Raw genomic sequence first — 20,999 nt, forward strand, 5'->3', positions numbered from 1 at the left:
GCCCCCACCATCCCTCATCACTTTCTACAGGGGCACCATAGAGAGTATCCTGACCAGCTGTATCTCTGTGTGGTGTGGAGGCTGCAGCGCTACCGACTGGGGTAGTGTGAGGAGGGTAACGAGGACAGCGGAGAAAATAATCGGGACTACACTTCCCTCCATTCAGGACATTGGCCAGAAGCGCTGCTTATCCCATGCTAAGAACATTACCGGGGACCCCTCTCACCCCCATCATGGACTATTCACTCTGCTAGCCTCTGGGAAGAGGTACTGCAGTGTGCGGTGCAGGACCACCAGGCTCCGCAATAGTCTAGTCCCCCTGGCCATTAGACTGTTAAATGGTCAATCTAACATATAGTTAACTTAAATCTAAACGGCTGCTAATTTGACTTTTGCACTAGTGGCAGTTTTTTATAGCTTGCCACTCCTTGCACATTTGATCTCTGCACTATTGTTACTTACAGTGTTATTACTTACAGTGTTATTGTTTACAATATAATGGTACTGTGTACCTGACTTGTTAACCTGACTGCCCATCTTGCACATCTGGTTAGCGTCTCTTCTTGCACTATCGGCACTATGGTAAATAACACAATACAGCTTTATTTATATCTGTACACTGAAGGACACTGAGGGAAACTGTGGGAGTCAGATCCATCGACATTTCGTTCTGTATACACGTGTACTAGAATGACAATAAAGTAGATCTGAATCTGAATCTGATCCTTTGTCGCAATTTAGACTTCTCTACAGGAGATCCATAGTTTTAGTCTACTTTTGAGCCACTACCGTTTGACAGCAGAAGAGTGGAAATAAAAATGCCATATATATAATGGTCCATTATTCTGAATTAGACCTGTTGGATCCATTCCATTTCAGAATTCAAAAGTGTGATTCATTTATTTTCCAGACATTTATCCTCAATAGGATTGCAGTTGTGCTGGGGCTCATCCCAGCTAAATTTCGGGTGGTGGGCAGGGGGACACCTTGGACTCGTTGCCAGCCAATAGCAGGGCACACAGAGACGGATAACGTTTTACTTACACATTAATTCCTTGGGACAATTCATCAAAATCCACACAAGGAGTTAAGCAGCTGGAATTCAACTTGAGCCTTCTGAACTGAGAGGTGGATGTGCTAACCAGCCCACCAAGTGTTACTTTAGTATCCAGTTAAAGCTTTCGTGTAAAATTGGACATTTTTTGCAGCAATTGAATTCTTTAAAAGTACATTACAGAACAATTACTTATAACCAAGGGCGTGACAGAAAATACTTGAGAAAATGTTGTACAGCGACCTTGGGTGTTGTGAAAGGCGCTTGTAAACGGTACCAAAAAATTGATGTTTGTACATAAATTTGCATTTTTTTTAAGTATGCTGAATAATAAACTATTAATATAGCGAGCTAATGGACGCCAAAAAGTAAATTCTGGCTTAATCTGTTTTATATTTTCAACTCGGAAACCGACGCAAATTATTTCCGTAAACGAGACGGATGCTCCTTGTTGCATGGCCGTTAGCTTGACACATCCAGCGGCGCGGGGAGGTGTGTTCCCAAGATTTAAATCCCCACGCATGCGCTCAAGAAGGAGAGTGCTGCTGGGTGCGCCATTTTTGCTGGTTTACATGGGAAAGCGGAGTTGAGCAAGCCGATTTTTAACAAGCAAACCAGTCCCAGGACATGAAGCGCTTCAAGGACAACAAGTAACCCAAAGCGGTAGGCAATCATTTCTTGGCTTGAGTGGAGCCTGCTCCATTTTGCCCACTTCCTTTGCAATTTTCCCGTTGAGAGCTTGTCGGTCAAACTCGAGTCCAATGGATCCCAGGACCGCTTGGATCCAGCCGGAACAGAAGGGACCTGCCAATTCGTTATGGATGCACATTTGGGAAACGTCTCAGGGATTCGCCGCAAATTCCCCCACCGACAACCCCAATCGGTACCAAACTAATCACGTAACGTTAAACACCGTCTCTGTGGAGTCCGACGGCGGATATTGTCAAAGTAGTGTAGCTCCGCCGTCGCTCGGTGCGGCTATCATTCAACTGTCGAAGCGAGACGGCGCTGTGGAGAGGGGAAGCGCCCGGAGGAAGGGCTCCTTATCGCCGTCTTCGTCCTCCCTGGACTCCGAGGCCGATAGCTCGTCTCCCTCCGGTTCTTCTCTCCAAATAGACAATTTAAACGAGGAGGCGAGCAGGTTTTTACACTACGACGAGCCCAACGAGAACGACGTGAGGAGGCAACACCCCCCGGCTCCCCCACCGCCTCTCCCGTTGCCTCACCTCCCTTCTTCTCCTCTCCTGCCTCCCCACGCGTCTCCCCAACATTGTCGCAGCACGCCAGCGGCCGGCGGCCACGCCCCCGCCAGGATGAAAAACCAACACGGGAACAAGCAGCGCCATTCTCATCAGACTTCGGCCCGTAGGAGGTGTCTGAACCGGGCCAACTCGTTCCACGGTGTTAATCCGCTGCCGGGCCACGGCCGCGGAGGTCAGCACGCGGACCCCCCCTGCAGCATCTGGAAGACGAGGCGCTACAGTCCCGGGGTCAATGGGTAAGGGAGTATTTACAGAAGTCAGGTCGTGTTTATTTGTATAGCCCTTAACATACCTGTCAACCTCCACGGCTCCATGCCCTTACAAAATGTTGTATTTTTCCTTACAAAATATAAAATAATCTTACACCATATTTTTTTCCAAACGTGTTTATTTATGTAGTTTAACATGTTATATTCTACATGTGTTTAGTTATATCATATATATTGATAATTAATATTTTGTCGTGAGATACTGAGTTGCTCGACATGAATGAGGTTTATTATAAAAAAAAAAGTTAAAAAATGAAGTAGCTTGGATGTTCACTGTAGAGGGGAAAAATACATACAAATATAATTAAGTAGAATAATACATTTTCCTATTCAAATTATTTCATTTTCTGCATTAAATTATTGTTGGAAATCTACTGATTAAAGGGATAACCGCAAACCTGTCTTTTTTTCGTTTTCTCCTTTTATGCTTCCTTTTTTCTTAACTTCTTTATACAACAATAATGATTCAGAATATAACGCATCAAAGCAAGTGAGCCGTTTGACACCCGGCTCTCTTTAATGAGTTGAGCCGAAAAAGCCGGTTTGCTAAAAAGAGACGGACTTCCTTTCACTACATGACTACCACATGAAATCCGAGGCGGCAGATGCATGCGCACAGTAGCATCAAACAGCTCGCTTCTTTTGCAACAAAAAAAACGATACCGAGATAGAGGCTACCGCGGCGAACTCGTTTGACTTGATTGATTTGCCGTTTCGTCATAGTCGGTATATACCGGATGATACCCATAATTGACAAATTCGCGTTTTTCCGTACAGATTTTCTTGTACGTCATGTGCGTCGCGTTTAAAATCATAATGAACGTACTTTGTACGGCAAAAACGTACAGGTTGACAGGTATGCCTTAATCATAAAGTCTTAAGAGGCTGCACAGTTTACCATTAAAGGGACAATGTGTAATATTTAGGGCCTCCTAGTGGTACAAAAAACTTTCATTCAGGGAAAAGAACATTGATTTAAATACTAGGTAAAAATACATGAACTCTTACCCATTTTAAATGTTATTAAAAAAAAAATCACCGGTCGAGAAATTTGTATAACTTATGCACAGTGGATTCCACACTTGGGTTGCTGCTAATTGGAATAACAAAATAATTAGCTTATTTTCACACTTGCACGAATAACAACTAAATTTTAATTACTAAATTGACTTTAAATCAGAAAAATATATTATTTTCAGGCAATAACTTGCCACTCAAAGTGGTGTGTAAAAACAATCTGTACAATGAGACAATAAAAACCCCTCCTATATCCCTACCCAACAACCAGAAACACTTAATTTACAGACTGACACAAAATACATATAATTATGGCACGGCACAGACTAATCATGTGAGGAAAGTGACCTGAGTGAGGTTTTTCTAAAGTGATCGGGATGATTAAAAAAAAACAAAAAAAACAACACTCTCTTATTGAAATACTGACGTGAACTATGAATGACTCTGATGACAGCATTTCTATTTCGAGTGTCAATGCTGTCATCCAGTAAGTAGGGAGTCATTGTAAAATGTTTACATATCAAAAGGTAACAGCATATGGTTATTTGCTTTGCTCTTTGAGTTAAGGGGACCGTGTGTATCGTTTGACCAATAGAAGTTGCTGTATAGTGATGTCAAGACCTGAAAAAGAATGCTGAAAAGCACAAGGAATAATGCAAACTAGAGACTTGGTAACTAAAACGCACCATTTTACTTCTCATCATTTTGCCCAGCCTTTTGTATTGTATTGTGTTTATTTATTCAGCCAGTGTAAACCATAAACATGATATATACAAGAAATCATTTGACACGCTAACACTCAATAATGATAAAATAGATTTAAAAGAATTGAGTAAAAACGATATTGTAGTGTATAATACAAGGTAATTATATAGAATAGTTTAAAAAGAAAGAATATCTAAATAACAAGAGTAGAATAGGTTGGAGGAACGCTGTTGGCATAATAATACTATACATAATAACCTAAATCAATTCCCGTTGAACATACATACGGATAGCAGAAGGGAAAAAAACTCTCTTTAAGATGTGTAGTCTTGCTCGCAATGGAGCGAAGACGGCGACCTGACGGCAGGTAATCAAAGTACCTGCGAGCAGGGTGACTGGGATCGTCTATAATTTTTAGTGTCAGTTTTCTAGTTCGCTAGTTCGAGGTTCTTTGGAACCCGTAGCAGAAAAATGTCAGACGATTATGTTGGTTCAGTTTAAAAGAAATTCACTTCATTCGTTTTTTGCTTATTATTTAAAGGGACATTGTGTAATATTTAGTACCTCCTAGTGGTACAAAAAACCTTCATCAAGTTAAGAAAATACATGTATTATCATACCAATTTTAATTTTTAAAAACAAAATCATAGGTCGCGAAATTGGTATTTCATTTACACCGAGGAATCCCCACTAAAGTCGGCGCCATGTTTGTCTTGCACCCTGCTGCTGTGCTGTGTATCACTGGCCCCCTTGCTCGTACCAGACAACACGGTGCCATCTAGTGGTCAAATATTACACATTGAGGCTTTATATCAATGTTTTTTTTGTTTTTTGTTTTGTTGATTACGTTTTTACCTCTAAGACGTGCAAAATAAACATTCCCTTTCAGTTTGAAATTTACAAATGTCAATTTTTTTGGGGGGTTGTCATTTGATGCAATCAAAACCCTGATGGGCGCTAAGGTTTCGTGCCAAATACTTCATAAAGTTCATGGTTCGCGGAACCCTAACCACTAGGGTCGTTGGGCCACCACTTTATACAGTACATTAAGGAAAACTGTTGACGTCGGGTATTTTTGTATTTTCATTTCAGTTGGGTATCAGGTAATTCATCAATTGCTGTTTTGCACAGGGATGTACAAAAAAGCAAAATAAAACTGGAGCGATTTATATTTGTATATTTTGCATTTTTAACATGCAGTGTGCCGTAAATATACATTGTTCCAAGATTAAATTAAAGACTATTTTGTTCCCTTACCACAACCGCTTAATGTGGTTTGTTACACCCTTCGTGCTGCCAAAGTGAGATTGGTTGTTTATAAGTTGTGCTCTTACATTACTTGCCAGAAACATTAGCTTACACCTTACTATATGTATTGATAGAACTGTGGCATTTTTAGAATTGCAGAATAAAATCAAAAAGTGGACAGATCAACGCATACATGTGAGGCTTGTTTAGCGTATTGGCAAGAGATTGGGTGTATAGTTAGTTTCTTTACAACTCAACTCAAAGTTCAATGTGACACAAAGTAAAAAATAAAAATAAGGAAATATGAAGTAGTTGAACAAGCATCTAATGAACCAAAACTGTTTACATGAAGAAGTGTTTTGCCTATGAAAGGAGTAAGGAAAACATTCACATTCAGACTAGTCAAGTCATTTTTATTTGTGTAGCCCTTAATCACAAAGTCTCAAAGGGCTTCACAGGCCACAAATTATTGCAAACCACAGACAAATATTACACCATCCCCTGATCTAAAACCTACATGAGGGCAAGGAAAAACTCAACATGAGGAAAATGAAGAAACCTTGAGAAGGGACCACACATGAGGCAATCCCCCTTCCAGAATCACCAGGCTGCAATGGATGTTGCGATAACAAATAATACAGAGATATTGTCAACATAAAATATGTGTTATTCATATACTATAGAATAGATGTGTGTTTAAGCCTAGATTTAAACATTTCCACTGAGGTTGCAGATCGAATCTCAGGGGGAAGAGCATTCCACAGCACTGGGGACCGAATGGAGAACGCTCTTCAACCTGGGGATCTCTTCTTGGCTCTTGGGATCCCTAGTAGACCAGCATTTGCAGAGCGAAGACTCCGGACCGGAACATAGGGGGAAATTAAATCTGAAAGAGATGAGGGAGCAATTCCATGCATGATTTTGTACACTACTAACAGAACCTTAAAATCACATCTTAAGCTAACAGGGAGCCAATGCAGGTTAGCTAAAATCAGGGTAATGTGATCAAACTTTCTTGTCTTAATTAAAAACCTCATTTTGTACTAGCTGAAGGCTCTTGATTTTGGACTTCGGGAGACTGGAGAGTAGTGCAGTACAGTACAGTAATCGAGACGGGAGGTAACAAACGCATGAATTATAATCTCCGCATCCGACTGAGACAGCATAGGGCGAATTTTAGCAATGTTGCGAAGATGGAAGAAAGTTGTTCTAGTAATATTCTTAACGTGTGTTTGAAAGGACAGATCGGGGTCAAATGTGACACCTAGATTTTTGACTGAGTCACTCTGGGTGATATTACATTTGTCAATGTTCAGAGCAGTTTTTGAGAACAAGTCACGGCATTTAGATGGACTAATAACTAACATTTCGGTCTTTTCAGAGTTAAGGCGCAAGAAGTTGAGTGACATTCATTCTTTTATCTAAGTGAGGCAGACTACAGTATTAGTAATCCAAATACGTTGTCATGTTTATTTGTATAGCCCTCACAAGAAGTTCCAAAGGGCCATACAGACTATTACATCATGCCCTGATCTAAAACCTCCATAAGAGCATATTTGGATTTCTGTCCACGTATGCATTACTCTTACTCAAATATCTAAATGCAACTATTCCCTGCATGTAACTGTACTGGCTGCTGTACGTGATTCACATAATATGCCTTTTAATGAGAACTTTCTAAGTTTAAGTTTTAACATTTGTTTATTCATTCAACTAGAGTTAACTCAAAGCTGCTCTAACTTGTCATTAGCTGAAATCGTATTGTCCCAGCTTTCTAACTTAAACTCAGGTTTGCTCTAATTAAACCTTAACCCTTGAAGGATTCATATGCCTGAGTTTGGAAAAAATAAATCAATAATCACAATCAAATTGATTTGCCTGTCCGTAATCTCTTCATTCATAATTTATAATTGTGTTTTACCATAACAATTTTTGAAAAAAAAAAAATGTGATTTGAAAGACCGAAATGTTTAGCGTTTTTTGTGTGTGAAATGAATTATCTTACAGGGATGTTTTAGACTTTTTGGAATAAATTGAGGCTGGACTAAAATTAGTTTTGGTCCACAAAAGCGCATTGAGAGACTTGAACAGCAGATTTATTTTCTGCTGCACTGGTGGACCACCTGTATTTACATGAATCGTTGTTTATACCGAAAATTTCAACGACATGGCAATTCAATGGCCTTTACATAAGGACTGACACCGCATCTCAGTTAAATTACTTAAAAACGGACACTGAAAAACATTTCAAAACCATTTGCGTAGTTGTACTTACCTTGCTGTAAACACAGCTGTAAGGATCTCTCGGCATTCTTGGCGTTTTTGCACTAAATGACTGGATTATGATGTTATTGCTTCCTCGTAGTCTCCACGAAGAGATAGTAGACTTCTTCAACTTCATGTCACCACGTCCAGAGGAGGAGGCCATGAGAAGAGATGTTGTGAACAGGATTGAGACCATCATTAAGGAACTGTGGCCTACAGCTCAGGTGAGAGTTAGATGACATTACTTTGGACACACAAATGTAAATTTAGGTCTGCATGTTAACAGTAAGATTTCTGTGACTGATGATAAAACATTTTTTCACTGTGTTGAATGATTATGGGGAATATACGTTCCAAATGGCGCTTTGGCCAAGGGATGGGGGGCATAGGTATTTAATTTACTGTTTTTAATTGCATGGGGCTTTTAACTGAGGTTAAGTCATCCCCAGCCCTTTAGTTTGTGCAAACACATTAACCCGGTCTTTTTTTTATTGTTTACGATTTCTGCCTCACTGCAATTTTACAATATATATATATATATATATATATATATATATATATATACCGTATTTTCCGCACTATAGGGCGCACCCCCAAAAAATAGTTTTTGGTCCTATATCTTCCATAGATAAGGCGCACCGGAATATAAGGCGCTACAATGGGAACGTCGACAAAACAGTCAGCTGATTCAGTCTGATTACCCCCTTTTTAGAGTCATTCCAAAGCTTGCAAAGAAGCAAATACGTGTCGTAGACACGTGCGGATGCGGTGTCCGTACGATGTCACTCAAATGCATCATTTCAAATATCATTCGGAAGGTTAGTCTTGGGATTCAAGAAATGCCAACCATTCCTCAGTTTCTATTTTCTTTTTCGCTCGCAACTTTACTGTGCATATGACAATAAACACTTGGAATTGAGTTTAATTCACTCAACTCATCACAGCAACATCAAGATCGTTCTAAAACAAGATACCGGGAAAATATAAAGCCGCATAGCTCACCTAAGTTCTCACGTTCAATAATGATACGCAATCATGGTCTTCTTACAACCGTGAGTGGAGTAAATCCAGGAGAGTAAAATGTTTAGAAATACAGACTAATGAAACACGTTTCTTTATGGCGTAGTTTAGCAAGCTTGCTATTCAGTCATCTTTTTCGGCCAATTGCAGGGTTTGTTTTGGCCCTCTAGCCAATCCGAGGCTCTGAATAACTTCAGCCAATAGCGATCGATTTGACTGATGATTGACACATCTTTTTCGGCCAATTGCAGGGTTTGTTTCGGCCCTCTAGCCTATCCGAGGCTCCGAATAACTTTAGCCAATAGCGATCGATTCAAATGATGATTGACACATTGGTTAGCCAATGAAACGCCGGTATATAAATCCCAGCATACACCGCGGCCTACTCCACGTTCGGGGGAAAATCGAGTCGGCGGCTGTTGCGTAAGTTGCGAGACCTTGCGATTTAATATTGAGCCATATATAAGGCGCACTGTATTATAAGGCGCATGGTCAGCTTTTGAAAAAAGTTAAGACTTTTAGGTGCGCCTTATAGTGCGGAAAATACGGTATATGAAATTTGCTCATCAACATTGTGTGTAGTACTTAATTGTTGGAATGATCAGATCTTTTTTACCTGGTCTCTTGCCATTCTTGAGGACACCCACAAGAACAGTGCTGAGAGAAATCAGATTCAGATTTACTTTATTGTCATTCGTGTACACGTGCATACAGAACGAAATGTCGATACACCTGACCCGCACAGTTTCCTTGAACGTCAGCCGGGATAGATAAGATTAACCATGTCTTCGTCAGAATTTTAGCGCAACAGTTCGTCATCTCGCGGTTCGATGCCACTTCCAGTTGTTAAATGGTCCAGTTTATTGTCCAGAGAGCGAACGTTGGAGAGGAAAATGGATGGGAGAGGCGTTTTGCAGGGTTTAGCCTTTAGCCTAGCTGTTAGCCCGGCCCGACAACCTCGCTTCCTCGTCCGGCGGTCACGCCGCTGTCTTGCCACTCTGCTTCGCTGCTTTGTAGGCCGCTGGGTCTTGTTGACATAGCAGTCCGTGGCTAATAAACACTCCCGAGTGGTCGTAGCACCGAGCGCTTGATGTCTGGATGATCGCATATCCAGCAAAAAAAACTGCGATCGTATCTTAATCTGCAGTTCGAGCCGACTTTGTGCGCCATCAAAACTGAGTCGAAGACTGGATCTTATGGCCGACGTGTAAAAAACCGTTGCGAGCCGATGCAGCCGCAGCCGAACAGGGGCACCGCTTCTTAAGTGAATCTCCAATGTTGTAGTGTATTTTTGTTATCTTGTTGGGATTTATCTTTCATTTGGATTGTATAATTGTGTGTCTAAGGTGGAGATATTTGGCAGCTTCAGCACAGGTCTCTATCTTCCAACCAGGTAGGTTTCTCTTATGTACCTTTATTCATTTTCAATGGTTTGTGTTTTCTGAATCATGGAAATATTTTTCCCACCCTTTCTTTCAAAGAAAGGGCTGTGGGCTATAAGTATGTAAAAATGTTATTGGGAACACTTCATTTTTATGTTTAAAAATCAATGCATTCTGCCTGAAAACTACCTCTAAAGTCAACTTGTATGGGAAATATTTGGCTTTACTGTCACTTTAGTCAGTTATTGACCTTGACCTTGACTTTTTTGCTTGACTTGTCAGTGATATTGACTTGGTGGTGTTCGGTAAGTGGGACCACCCACCCCTGCAGGAATTGGAACAAGCACTGAAGAGACACAATGTGTCCGGCCCATACCCAATTAAAGTACTGGATAAAGCTTCTGTAAGTCATTCTCGTCTTGGTACCGTTTTATTCAGCCGTCTGGTTCTCCATTTGGTTAGTTTGTGTGTGCTCGTATACTGATTCCATCTTCCTTTTTGTCTCCCCTAGGTGCCGATCATCAAACTCACGGACCATCAAACTGAGGTGAAAATTGATATCAGCTTTAATGTGGAGACTGCTGTCAAAGCGGCTCACTTCATTAAGAGCTACCTAAAGGTGAGAGTTCACAACTCTGAAGAGTGTCCAATTCAATTTGCCATCTTTAGTTACTTAATTTATTGTGTTCATCTTGCAGAAATACACTGTCCTGCCACCTCTTATCTTTGTACTGAAACAGTTCCTACTCCAGAGGGATTTAAATGAAGTTTTTACTGGAGGCATCAGCTCTTATAGTCTTATACTGATGGCTATCAGTTTTCTGCAGGTAAACCTTTATACAGCTTGAAAGATGATTTTTTTTCAACAAGTGTGCCGTAGGCAATTGGCTGATTTTATCTTTGCAAAAATGCATGTTCGGTGTATTTTTCATCTAATTGTCAGCCAAGTAACTGAAACATTCACTTTAGGAGATGGCAGCAGATTCAATCTTTAAACATTTTTATAAAGAAATTGTCTTTTATTGAGTTGGTACAGAGAAATGTATTTAATAACTTGTTTTGTTTAGTGTTACTTGTGTAACATTGTACTAAAATAAAAACTTGTACATAATTTTGCTGATTTTAATTATTTCCTTATTTTACTAAAACTACGGTAAATGGGAACATTTTAAAACCTACAAAACATTATTTTGTTCAAATGACAGCTCATTTTTATTTTTTTATGTCTTTGAAAAACAAAACTGATGGAAACATAGTAAAACTATATTGAGAATGTAGTAAAACCCCAAATTGTAAATCAATTAACCAAAATTAATCAACTGTTACCACGGTGATCAAAAAAACTTTGCTTTTAATTTAGGCAACATGATCATTTAGCTCTTTTAAAAACATACAACTGGTGCCAGGAATTTTTAAACAGTTTTGGCGGTGTGTGTGCCTTGAGATATTTTGATGGGGGGGAAAGTGTGCTTTGCTCTAAAAAGCTTAAAAAACACTGGTCTAAAGGACACATTTTAAACTCCTTTCGACAGCTTTTCAGTGGGAACTGGACAAAAACTGACTCAACAACAAAAATAATGTTAACATGGTCGAAAAGGGGTAATAAGAAGCAGACGCTCATTTTCTCTACCCCTTCATTTTCCTTATTAATTACATTTCACAGATGAGCTCCTCTTTTGTGTCTAAATAATACAAAACCTCACAGATACACATATTACATAGGTTGGATATCAATAACTGTAATAATAAGTCACATATGTTATACTAATCATCGTAGTACCCATATTTTAACGTTATAATGCTACTTGTCACGAAATATTGTGACACCAATGATGATAACAACAATAGCAATAATAACAGTTAGGATATAACAGTAACAATAACAACAAGGTTTACCATAGTTGTAAACGCAGTTTTTCATACGCCATTTTCTTTATCTCTGTATTCTGCCAGTAATGTTTTATTTGTGTTTAAATTTGAAGACATGAATATTTGGACATTGTTTGATCTCATCTTGTAAAATTGTTCCAAAGTTTTACTTCACACACAGCTACACACACACACACAAAATACTGATTATGTATGGTATTTGTATTATTATTATTACCTTTTACGTTTACCTGTCTAGTCATGTATTTTAGGATGTAGTTTTATCATTTATATTCCCTGTTTTGTCAATCAGCTGCACCCACGCATTGACACTCGGCGTGCTAACATCAACCTGGGAATTTTGCTCATTGAATTCTTTGAGCTATACGGGCGAGACTTCAACTACTTGAAGATGGGCATTCGAGTAAACGGGGGAGCCTACCTACCCAAAGAGGAACTGCTCAAAGCAATGGGAACTGGAAACCGGCCATCAATGCTCTGCATAGAGGATCCAGTACAGCCAGGTCAGAGACAACCCCCCCCCACCCCTTTTTTTTACTATCTAAATTATACTCATTTAACAATAAAATGTTTTTGGAACTTTAATAATGTATAATAGTTTTGCTTTATTACCGTTGGCAGGCAACGATGTCGGGCGAAGCTCTTACGGAGTCTTGCAAGTGAAGCAAGTGTTTGACTTTGCCTACATGGTACTGAGTCATGGTGTGTCTCCTCTTGCACGGGCGTACCCCAACAAAGAGTATGAAAGGTAGGCATTGCCCTTTGGTTTTGAAGCAATAATATTACACAATTTACACTCAAAATGAACTTTTTTTTCACATTTTACTGTTTCATTCTTTGCTAAGCTTGTTGAAGGCAACCACCTTCTTTTCTTTCAGGCTAGGATGATAAAATACCTGCTGGATAGAATTTTTAATCATACAACACCATTCAATAGTTTGGAGCGTGTTAGACATCTCCTTATTTTTTGTGTAAAAGCACAGTTTATTCAATCTAGATAACAACAGACTAATCGGAAATATACCCATACATCAAGCTGTTAAATGAAAACTTTAGCTGCAAATGTATTTTTATTGAATATATACATAATGATATGAAGGCCAATTACCAGCAACCAGCGCACGCCAGTGTTTCTAATAGTATGGCTTTTGCTAATTGTGTTAAGGCTAATGGATGTTTAGAAAATCCTTGTGCAATGATGTTAGCACAGCTGAACATGTTAAGCCCGTAGAGACGCTATAAAATTGAGTTTCCTTGGAGCTAGTGGAGTCTGGAGCATCACATTTGAGGGTGTGATTAAACTTTCAGAATGTTCAGGAAAAAAACTTTAATGTGAAATTTTACAGTCCATCCTTGTTTTAAGAAATGAAGGCTTTTCCGTTCGAGAAATTGAAAATAAATGAAAGATCTCCCACAACAGTGTGTACTACTCCCATCAGAGAAAACACAAACAAGCTCTAACCTGATTAAATGATAAGTCGGGATTCCATTATGTAAAAGAAATGCAAACCTTTTGACTCGTGACTTTATTGTTGTAAAAATTAGCATTGGTATGTCAATTTATGTATTTATGCCCAGTATTCAAATCAATGGTTTTTTTTTCCTGAAAAGTTGTTTGGGACCACGAGAAGGCACTGAATATTACACGCTGTCCCTTTAAGACAACCCGTCAGGGGGGAAAAAGCCCATTTACCAGTGACTGTATTGGCGTTGTTTTAAAACAAGATGCAATTCAAATAAGTAAATATTCCATGCCTGTGTGAATGTCTCCATATTGAAATAGTTTAGTTTGTTCACGTAAGTATCAATAGTATCTCCATTTTGTCTTGCAGTACTTTAGGCCGTATTATCAAAGTTTGCCCAGAAGTTCTGGCCTATAGGGACTGGACCATTAAGACGTGGGGAGCTAAGCAGTATGCCAACCAGGAGAATCAAGGTGTGCTGTTTGAATATTTATTTGTTGTCTGTTTTGTATGGCTGAAATACATACATGTCAACTTGTTTGTTTTCACTGTAATTATTCTAAGTGCATCATTTCAAACTGTGTACCCCATATTTATACGGCGTACACAGATCTTGTATTGTCCATTTTGGCTCTAGTCCAGATCATCTCGGTCATTGGTAGTAAACGACACCGCCAATGTAGATTGCTAATATAATCATGGTACACTTGCAAAAGTTATCCTCAATTAAAAATGTATTTGCCAAATAAACAAAATTCACACAAATTATCCTTGTTTTAATTCTACTTAGTCTATCTTATTTTGTGTAAATAGGCGCTGTGTTGTGTTTGTAAGATTTATTAGCAATTGATAAGTGGAATTGCAATCATTAATAAAGGGAGCAATCGGCTGAAGTGGACAAGTATGGAAAAAGTATTTGTATAATGTTGTGTGGTTTTGGCGAATATGTGTTCTCATGGTGAACTACTGTGAACATTTGGTTTTATTTGTCTTCTGTCATGAATTATAATGTCCCAGCAATGATCACTCTAAAAAGATATCCTTCATTTCAAAGGTGGATTTCATTTTACAAATGCTGTTCTGCTGTTGTCCAGATGTAGAAACGTGTGAGCAGAGCCTGGCCAGAATGACGCTGGTTTCTGTGGAGGATCAACGGGACATGGCCTCTCCCCTCAGCGCCGATTCCTCGTCATCCTCGCCTGTCTTCCTAAACAGCCCCCAGCACCATTCCTCATCTTCCTCCCCCAGCTCAACCTCCTCCGCTTCTTCCTCCTCTTCCGGGAGTGACATTGTAAGGCCAAGGATAGGTGCTCTTTAAATCGCATGATAATTGCAGTTTAGGTTTTATGATTAATATGGAATGATGTGGTCAGGGTCATGAATATTATTATGCTACCATTTGGTGCTTGCTGAAGTTGTAATTTGTGTGTTTCCTTTAGGAATCGGATCCTCCTCGAAGCACTAATGGAGTCCAGCCCCAGTCCTTCAATCCTGCATCTGTCCATTTTCTAATACAAATGGCTGCACATTCAGCAGGATTTATCCACACTCCACCACCGGTTGGTTTTGTCGAACTGAGTTTATTGGGAAAAAATTTGAGCCTTGCCTTCATGTTCAATCACTTTGTTTTTAATCATTTACATTTCTAGACTATAAGAAGCTCTGCTTCATAAGTCGCACCAGACAAAAAATGCATAATTAAGAAGGAAATAACATTTAAGGCACATCTGTTGTGCAAGTCAAATTTTTGGGGGGAAATGTATTTGATGCAGTCCAACACCAAATCATAGATGTCATTTGAAAGGCAGTTTAAAACAAAATTCAAGTAGAGAACAACAGTCTAACATTACCTAATTGACATGCCTGGTAATGTCAGCGATAACATTTTTAGAGTCATTCCAATATCTCGCATATTAAGTTTCACTCCAAATCACTAAATCCAATGAAATTATCATCAGTGTCACTTTTAACAGTAAACGACTCTAACTCTGGTATGCCCCGCTTCTTCTTCCTCGTCGCATACGTAAGACTCACTGTTACCCCCGCATTCTGCATTTCTGTTGTACATTTCATTATTTGCAGCTTGTAATCTGTAGAATATGATATTCTTTTGCTGCCATTTTTGTTCTGTTTTTATAAATTACCAGCAAATTTGAAATTATCAACACAGGTCTAGAGCGCCCACTTGCGGTTTTGTGTGAAAGTAACATGTGAAATGATATACTGGTAATAAAAATCAAAAACTTAATGATATAACCATTTCTTAACAATTTCACACATGAGTCTCACCTGTAGTATCAGTCTCACCCCTGGCCAAACTGAAAAACTGCGACTAATAGTGAGGAAAATACGGCAAGCGGAATTGTGCATGTTGTGTAACCCAGGAAATTAGGGTAGGTACAATTTTTTAAAATGAAAAAAGAACTATTCTTATAAAAGGAATTTAAATGTATTTGTCTGGCTAGTAGTGTATATTCCGATGGATATTTATTTTGAAATGCAAAAATGTATTTGTCTTCACAAAGAGTCTCAAAGGGCTGCACAGACCACGAATGATTGCATACCACAGACTATTATTACACCAACCCCTGATCTAAAACTTACATGAGGGCAAAGAAAAACTCAAAAACCTCAACATGAGGAAAATGAAGAAACCCTGAGGAGGGGCTGAACATGAGGTAATCCCCTTTCCAAGATGACCAGGCTGCAACAGATGTTGCAATAACAAATAATACACAGATATCGTCAACAGGAAATATAGGTCATTCATAAGCTATAGAATAGAAGTGTGTGTGAAGCCTAGATTTAAACATTTCCACTGAGGTTGCAGACCGAATCTCAGGGGGCAGAGCATTTCACAATATCGGGGCCAGAATGGAGAACGCGGTTCTTTTCTTGGCTCTTGGGATCACTAGTATGCCAGCTTTTTCAGAGCAAAGGCTACATAGTAAAACATTCTATGCAAAATGAAGAGACATGGCACTTCAGTGTAAACACGTTTATGAATCTTGTTAAGATTTTAAAGAGAAAATGAAAGACTGTCAGGATAAATTGGCAAAAGCAATTAAATTGGGACACATAATTTCCCTTTACAGACAACGATGCTAAACAAAACTTAAAATGAGAAAGATTAGAATTAAAATGAACTAAACTGTCTAGCAGTTGTGTACATTTTTGCATGCAAGGAGGACATTCAATAGTCATATCAAACTTTTTTTTTTTTTTTTTTAGTAAAGACCCAAAGTTGAATAAACCGGATCAACAATTTAAAATTATATATATTTTTAATTTAAAAATAAGAACCCACACCTTGGTCCGGGTTACTCTGATCAAAAATATTTCATAAGGGGTATGGAACTTCAAGGGCCTGTGAATCATTTGTCCACTAGACGTCGCTGAATTATACAGTTCAACCTAAAACGAGTGCTGAAAAGTACGAAGAAGAATACTAACTGGGACCTTTTTAAAGTGACCGAAATGCACATTTTTTTAGCCTGCTTTTCATGAGGTTTCAGAGCATCTCGTAGCAGCTAGATGACGGATAATTGCGTCAGCTCCTGCTGAGTGAGCCTCATGTTAAATAAAATAAATACAAAATTCCCTAGCCTAATTGTTAACGAATCTTTGTGTACTATTTAAAACGATATTTCTTTCTCTCCCCCCACCACCCCCCCCCCCTTAAAATGCTGCATTTTGCAAACCATAACCAACTTCCCCCCTCTGACTCCCAGTTCTACCATGAGAACCTACCATCCATCAACATGGTACACCGGCATATGACACCAACTGCCATCTCCCAGCACTCCAATTCCGCGAGCCCTCTTCCCAGCCCCCTCCACCACCCACGGATGGGAGGACAGCACCAGCACACCTTTGCCGTCCGGCAAGAGTCCCAAAGCTCATTCGAGCCTCCCCAATTCGGCTTCAAGCACAACCAAAGCGGTAGCCTCCGTGGTCAGAGCCACCCCCAAGGTAATTTCAGTCCTCAGCAACGGTTTGCTCCTCAGGGCTTCCACTCAGAACCGGCTCAGAGGAACCAGCAGCAGTATAACTGCAACACCTGGCGACGCAGGAAAAGGGACAATCTACCGGCTCTGAATCAGAGCAGATGAAGCATCAATGCACTGATATGATCTACTGCTTTTAAAAACCTTCCTTTGGTCATGGCAAACAGTCTGTTGCATAGGCGAGACGGGTTGTTTTCCTTAGGAGCTTTCTCTGGAAGCCAAATAGGTCAGCTCCAATTGTTTCAAGTGACCAATACGCAATTTTCGCTTCTTATCTACGAGAAGGAAGCAATTACTTGACTGTGGCAGGAGAGTGGTCTTAAGTCTTAACTGTACTTGTAGAGCCTCAAAGGTTTGTCTTATTCAAACGCTCCCTCCACTTTTGGAAGCACACCAGCACAGGAGTTGAATCGACAACCCAAACTTGGTCCTTATCCGTGTCACTTGCGTTAAATCACTCAGAAAGCAAAGTCGTGTGCCATACTAGAAAACGGGTTCATTCGGCCTTACCACAGACCTCTCCGGTTTTAACTCCTATCTGGCCTTTTTAGATGTGTTATTTTCCCCTTCCTGAGTTATTCCAAATCATCATTCCTTTTGAAATGCTCTTAAAGCTTGGACCCCAGTCTTTTGGACTGAAGTGACAGTTCCCTTCTAGCTATGCAGCACGATGCTGACTCGACGTTTTCGATATGATGGCACAAAACCAGACCTTTTTCAAGTGCTTAAACTGTGATGACTTATCTGAATGTACCGAGTGGTGTTTGTGTGTCTGAAGTTCTGTTCGCCTGTGTTTGGTCACTGAGGGATTTTTGTGGTCGTCGTTCACAGCGTCACTTTAATTTTGTTGCATTCATGTGCAATAGTAAGTTGCTTTTATTTAATTTATGTTTTTAGTGTATTGTCCCCACAACACTCACTCCCACTATATATATTTTTCTCCCTTAATTTCCTCATTGACCTGTGCAATATGTGGATGTCTTAAGGGCCTTGATTGAATGTGTGCCGCTTCCCAACTTGAGGGGGAAGTCTGTGTAGCGACATGAGAAACGTGCCAAAAAAAATCTCATGACATTTCCTGCTTATTGTACATCCCAATACTTTCACTTGTCAGTTTGTCCAAATTGTCCCACCCGCCTCTTGTTATTTTACTACTTTTGATTGTTTTATTTGAGTATTTTTCCATGAAGGGCATAATGTGGATATTTTTTTTTTGGGTGTTAAGTGCTCCAGTTTGTGTTTTCTGAAACATTTGGTGCTACTTATCAACAGTTAAGTGCTTTTGTTTTGCGTTTATCTGCTTTAATTCTTGGCAGCAAATTTGGCCACTCTCTTCTTGGAAGACCAAATTCTCCTATATGTGGCAAAACCTTTAGTTCGATGTACTGCTGGATTAACTACACATCTACACTGCATCAATATAACAAGGACCATTAACTTTTTTGTCCTTTGTAAATGAGTAAAATCCAAACCGTCAGAACTCGCCAGAAATCCATTTGATGGTTTGCTAAGGTATGGAATATGCGTCGTTCCGTATTGCAGAAGTTTGGCGGGGCCTTTAATGAAACCAAGTTTCCGAGTACTAAACTAATGCGATTAGCCTGGTACTGAAACCTTTCTTTTTTTTTTTTTCAGTGCAGGTTTTTGTTTAGCGACCCCAAGATATTAAGTGAGTGGTTACATCTTTATACACCAAACAAATCCCTATCTTATCTGTGTATTAAGGATGTGTAAATGACTTGTAGATGTACCCATTTTTTTCCAAGTCTTATGTTTTTCTATTTTTTTAATAAACATTTTAAACTCCACATTTTTAGTACTGTGTATGACTCTTTTGTATGTTTGTGTACACATATAACACTCTTCTAGGACGTGCTACTTTCATTGGGCTTTCTGCACCACATAGAGAGGATTTAAGTGTTACAATGACGTGCTGATACCCAAGCAGCTTGAGAAAGATGGAGTTAGTCAAGTCATTTTTATTTTTATAGAGCCTTAATCACAAAGAGTCTCAAAGGGCTTCACAGGTTATTACACAGACTATTTTTTTCAGACTGTTATTACACCATCCCCTGATCTGGAACCAACATGAGGGCAAGGAAAAACTCAAAAACCTCAACATGAGGAAAATGAAGAAACCTTGAGAAGGGACTGCACATGTGGCATCCCCCTTTCAGGATTACCAGACAGCAAAGGATGTTGCAATCACAAATAATACAGAGATATTGTCCAAGAAAAGTATAGGTTATTCATATGCTATAGAGTAGAAGTGTGTTTTAAGCTTAGATATAAAAATTTCCACTGAGGTTGCAGAACGGATCTTAGGGGGAAGAGCATTCCACAGCACCGGTGCCCAGATGGAGAACGCTCTCGAACCAGCGGAACACTTCTTGGCTCTTGGGATCACCAGAAGACCGGCGCTCTCAGAACGAAGGCTTCGGACCGGAACATATTGGGAAATCAGATTTGAAAGATATGAGTGAACAAGTCCATGTATGATTTTGTATAATACTAAGAGATCCTTGAAATCACATCTTAGGCTAACAGGGAGCCAATTCAGGTTAGCCAAAATCGGCGTGATGTGATCGGTCTTTTTTGTCCTAAATGAACTGCTAAAAACATGCCCTATACACACAATTTAACATGTAGAACTAGGCTTTTCACCTTGGTAACTACTTTCACAGAAACCTAAATGAAATCCGAACAATTTCAGCAATAACTTGTTGATAGTCGGCAACAAGAGGCCCTGGTGCCGCATGTGGCTCTTGGGCGGTTCCTAGTAGCTCCCTGGTGCTTTGTTTAAAAAAAAAAAAAAACATAATGGAAGATGACATGGTGTCTGTAGGACCAACCTTGACGGTGTCCCATAGACTACAGTGTATGTTACTTTCTATCAAAGGAGTTATATAAAAATGTGGGGTTTTGTTGGTCTATATGGCTCAACATTTTGGGTTGCTTGAATCTAGTCTAAACCAAATCACCTTATAATCAGCATTTCAAATTTATCCAGCAGTTACATAAATATTTTATGAGGTTAAAGGAATCCTAAATACAGTCTTACTACTCATTTGCATTTAGAAAATCACATGTAATACCTATGGCGAACAGAGGAGAGCACTGTTACATTTCATTTAGCTTAACCCGTGACAAAGTCAGTCTATTGGATAAATTACATACAGTATTTCGGACTCTCAAAATCCGAAAGTACATTACTATTGTTGTATTATCCCACTGTTTATTACCTTCCCCCGAATAACTGTTTGAAGCAAAAGTAAACCAAAAAGATAAATCCTGAATAATTATTGAGGGTCCATAGCGTTCAAAATGTGTGATTTGTTTTGGGCTGCATTTTGCTAGAATATGAGGTAAATAACAGTCTTCACCTGTTTTATCAATCTTAGGCACCATGCATTTTCA

General features: G+C 39.4%; 1 protein-coding gene across 1 annotated transcript; it reads left to right on the forward strand.

Moving 5' to 3' along the window:
- Window positions 1-1,513: 1,513 nt before the first annotated feature.
- LOC148371655 (terminal nucleotidyltransferase 4A-like) lies at window positions 1,514-19,390 on the forward strand. The gene is made up of 12 exons (XM_088326192.1): window positions 1,514-2,552; window positions 7,921-8,044; window positions 10,187-10,233; window positions 10,505-10,625; window positions 10,734-10,841; window positions 10,921-11,049; window positions 12,405-12,615; window positions 12,734-12,860; window positions 13,945-14,048; window positions 14,670-14,866; window positions 15,015-15,134; window positions 17,307-19,390. The coding sequence occupies exons 1-12, from the start codon at window positions 1,816-1,818 to the stop codon at window positions 17,685-17,687; spliced, it is 2,406 nt and encodes an 801-aa protein (XP_088182318.1). The 5' UTR covers window positions 1,514-1,815; the 3' UTR covers window positions 17,688-19,390.
- Window positions 19,391-20,999: the final 1,609 nt, after the last annotated feature.

Source organism: Urocampus carinirostris, chromosome 2 (genome assembly GCF_059441175.1).
Source record: "Urocampus carinirostris isolate Australia breed hairy pipefish chromosome 2, RoL_Ucar_1.0, whole genome shotgun sequence".
Taxonomy (NCBI): Eukaryota; Metazoa; Chordata; class Actinopteri; order Syngnathiformes; family Syngnathidae; genus Urocampus; species Urocampus carinirostris.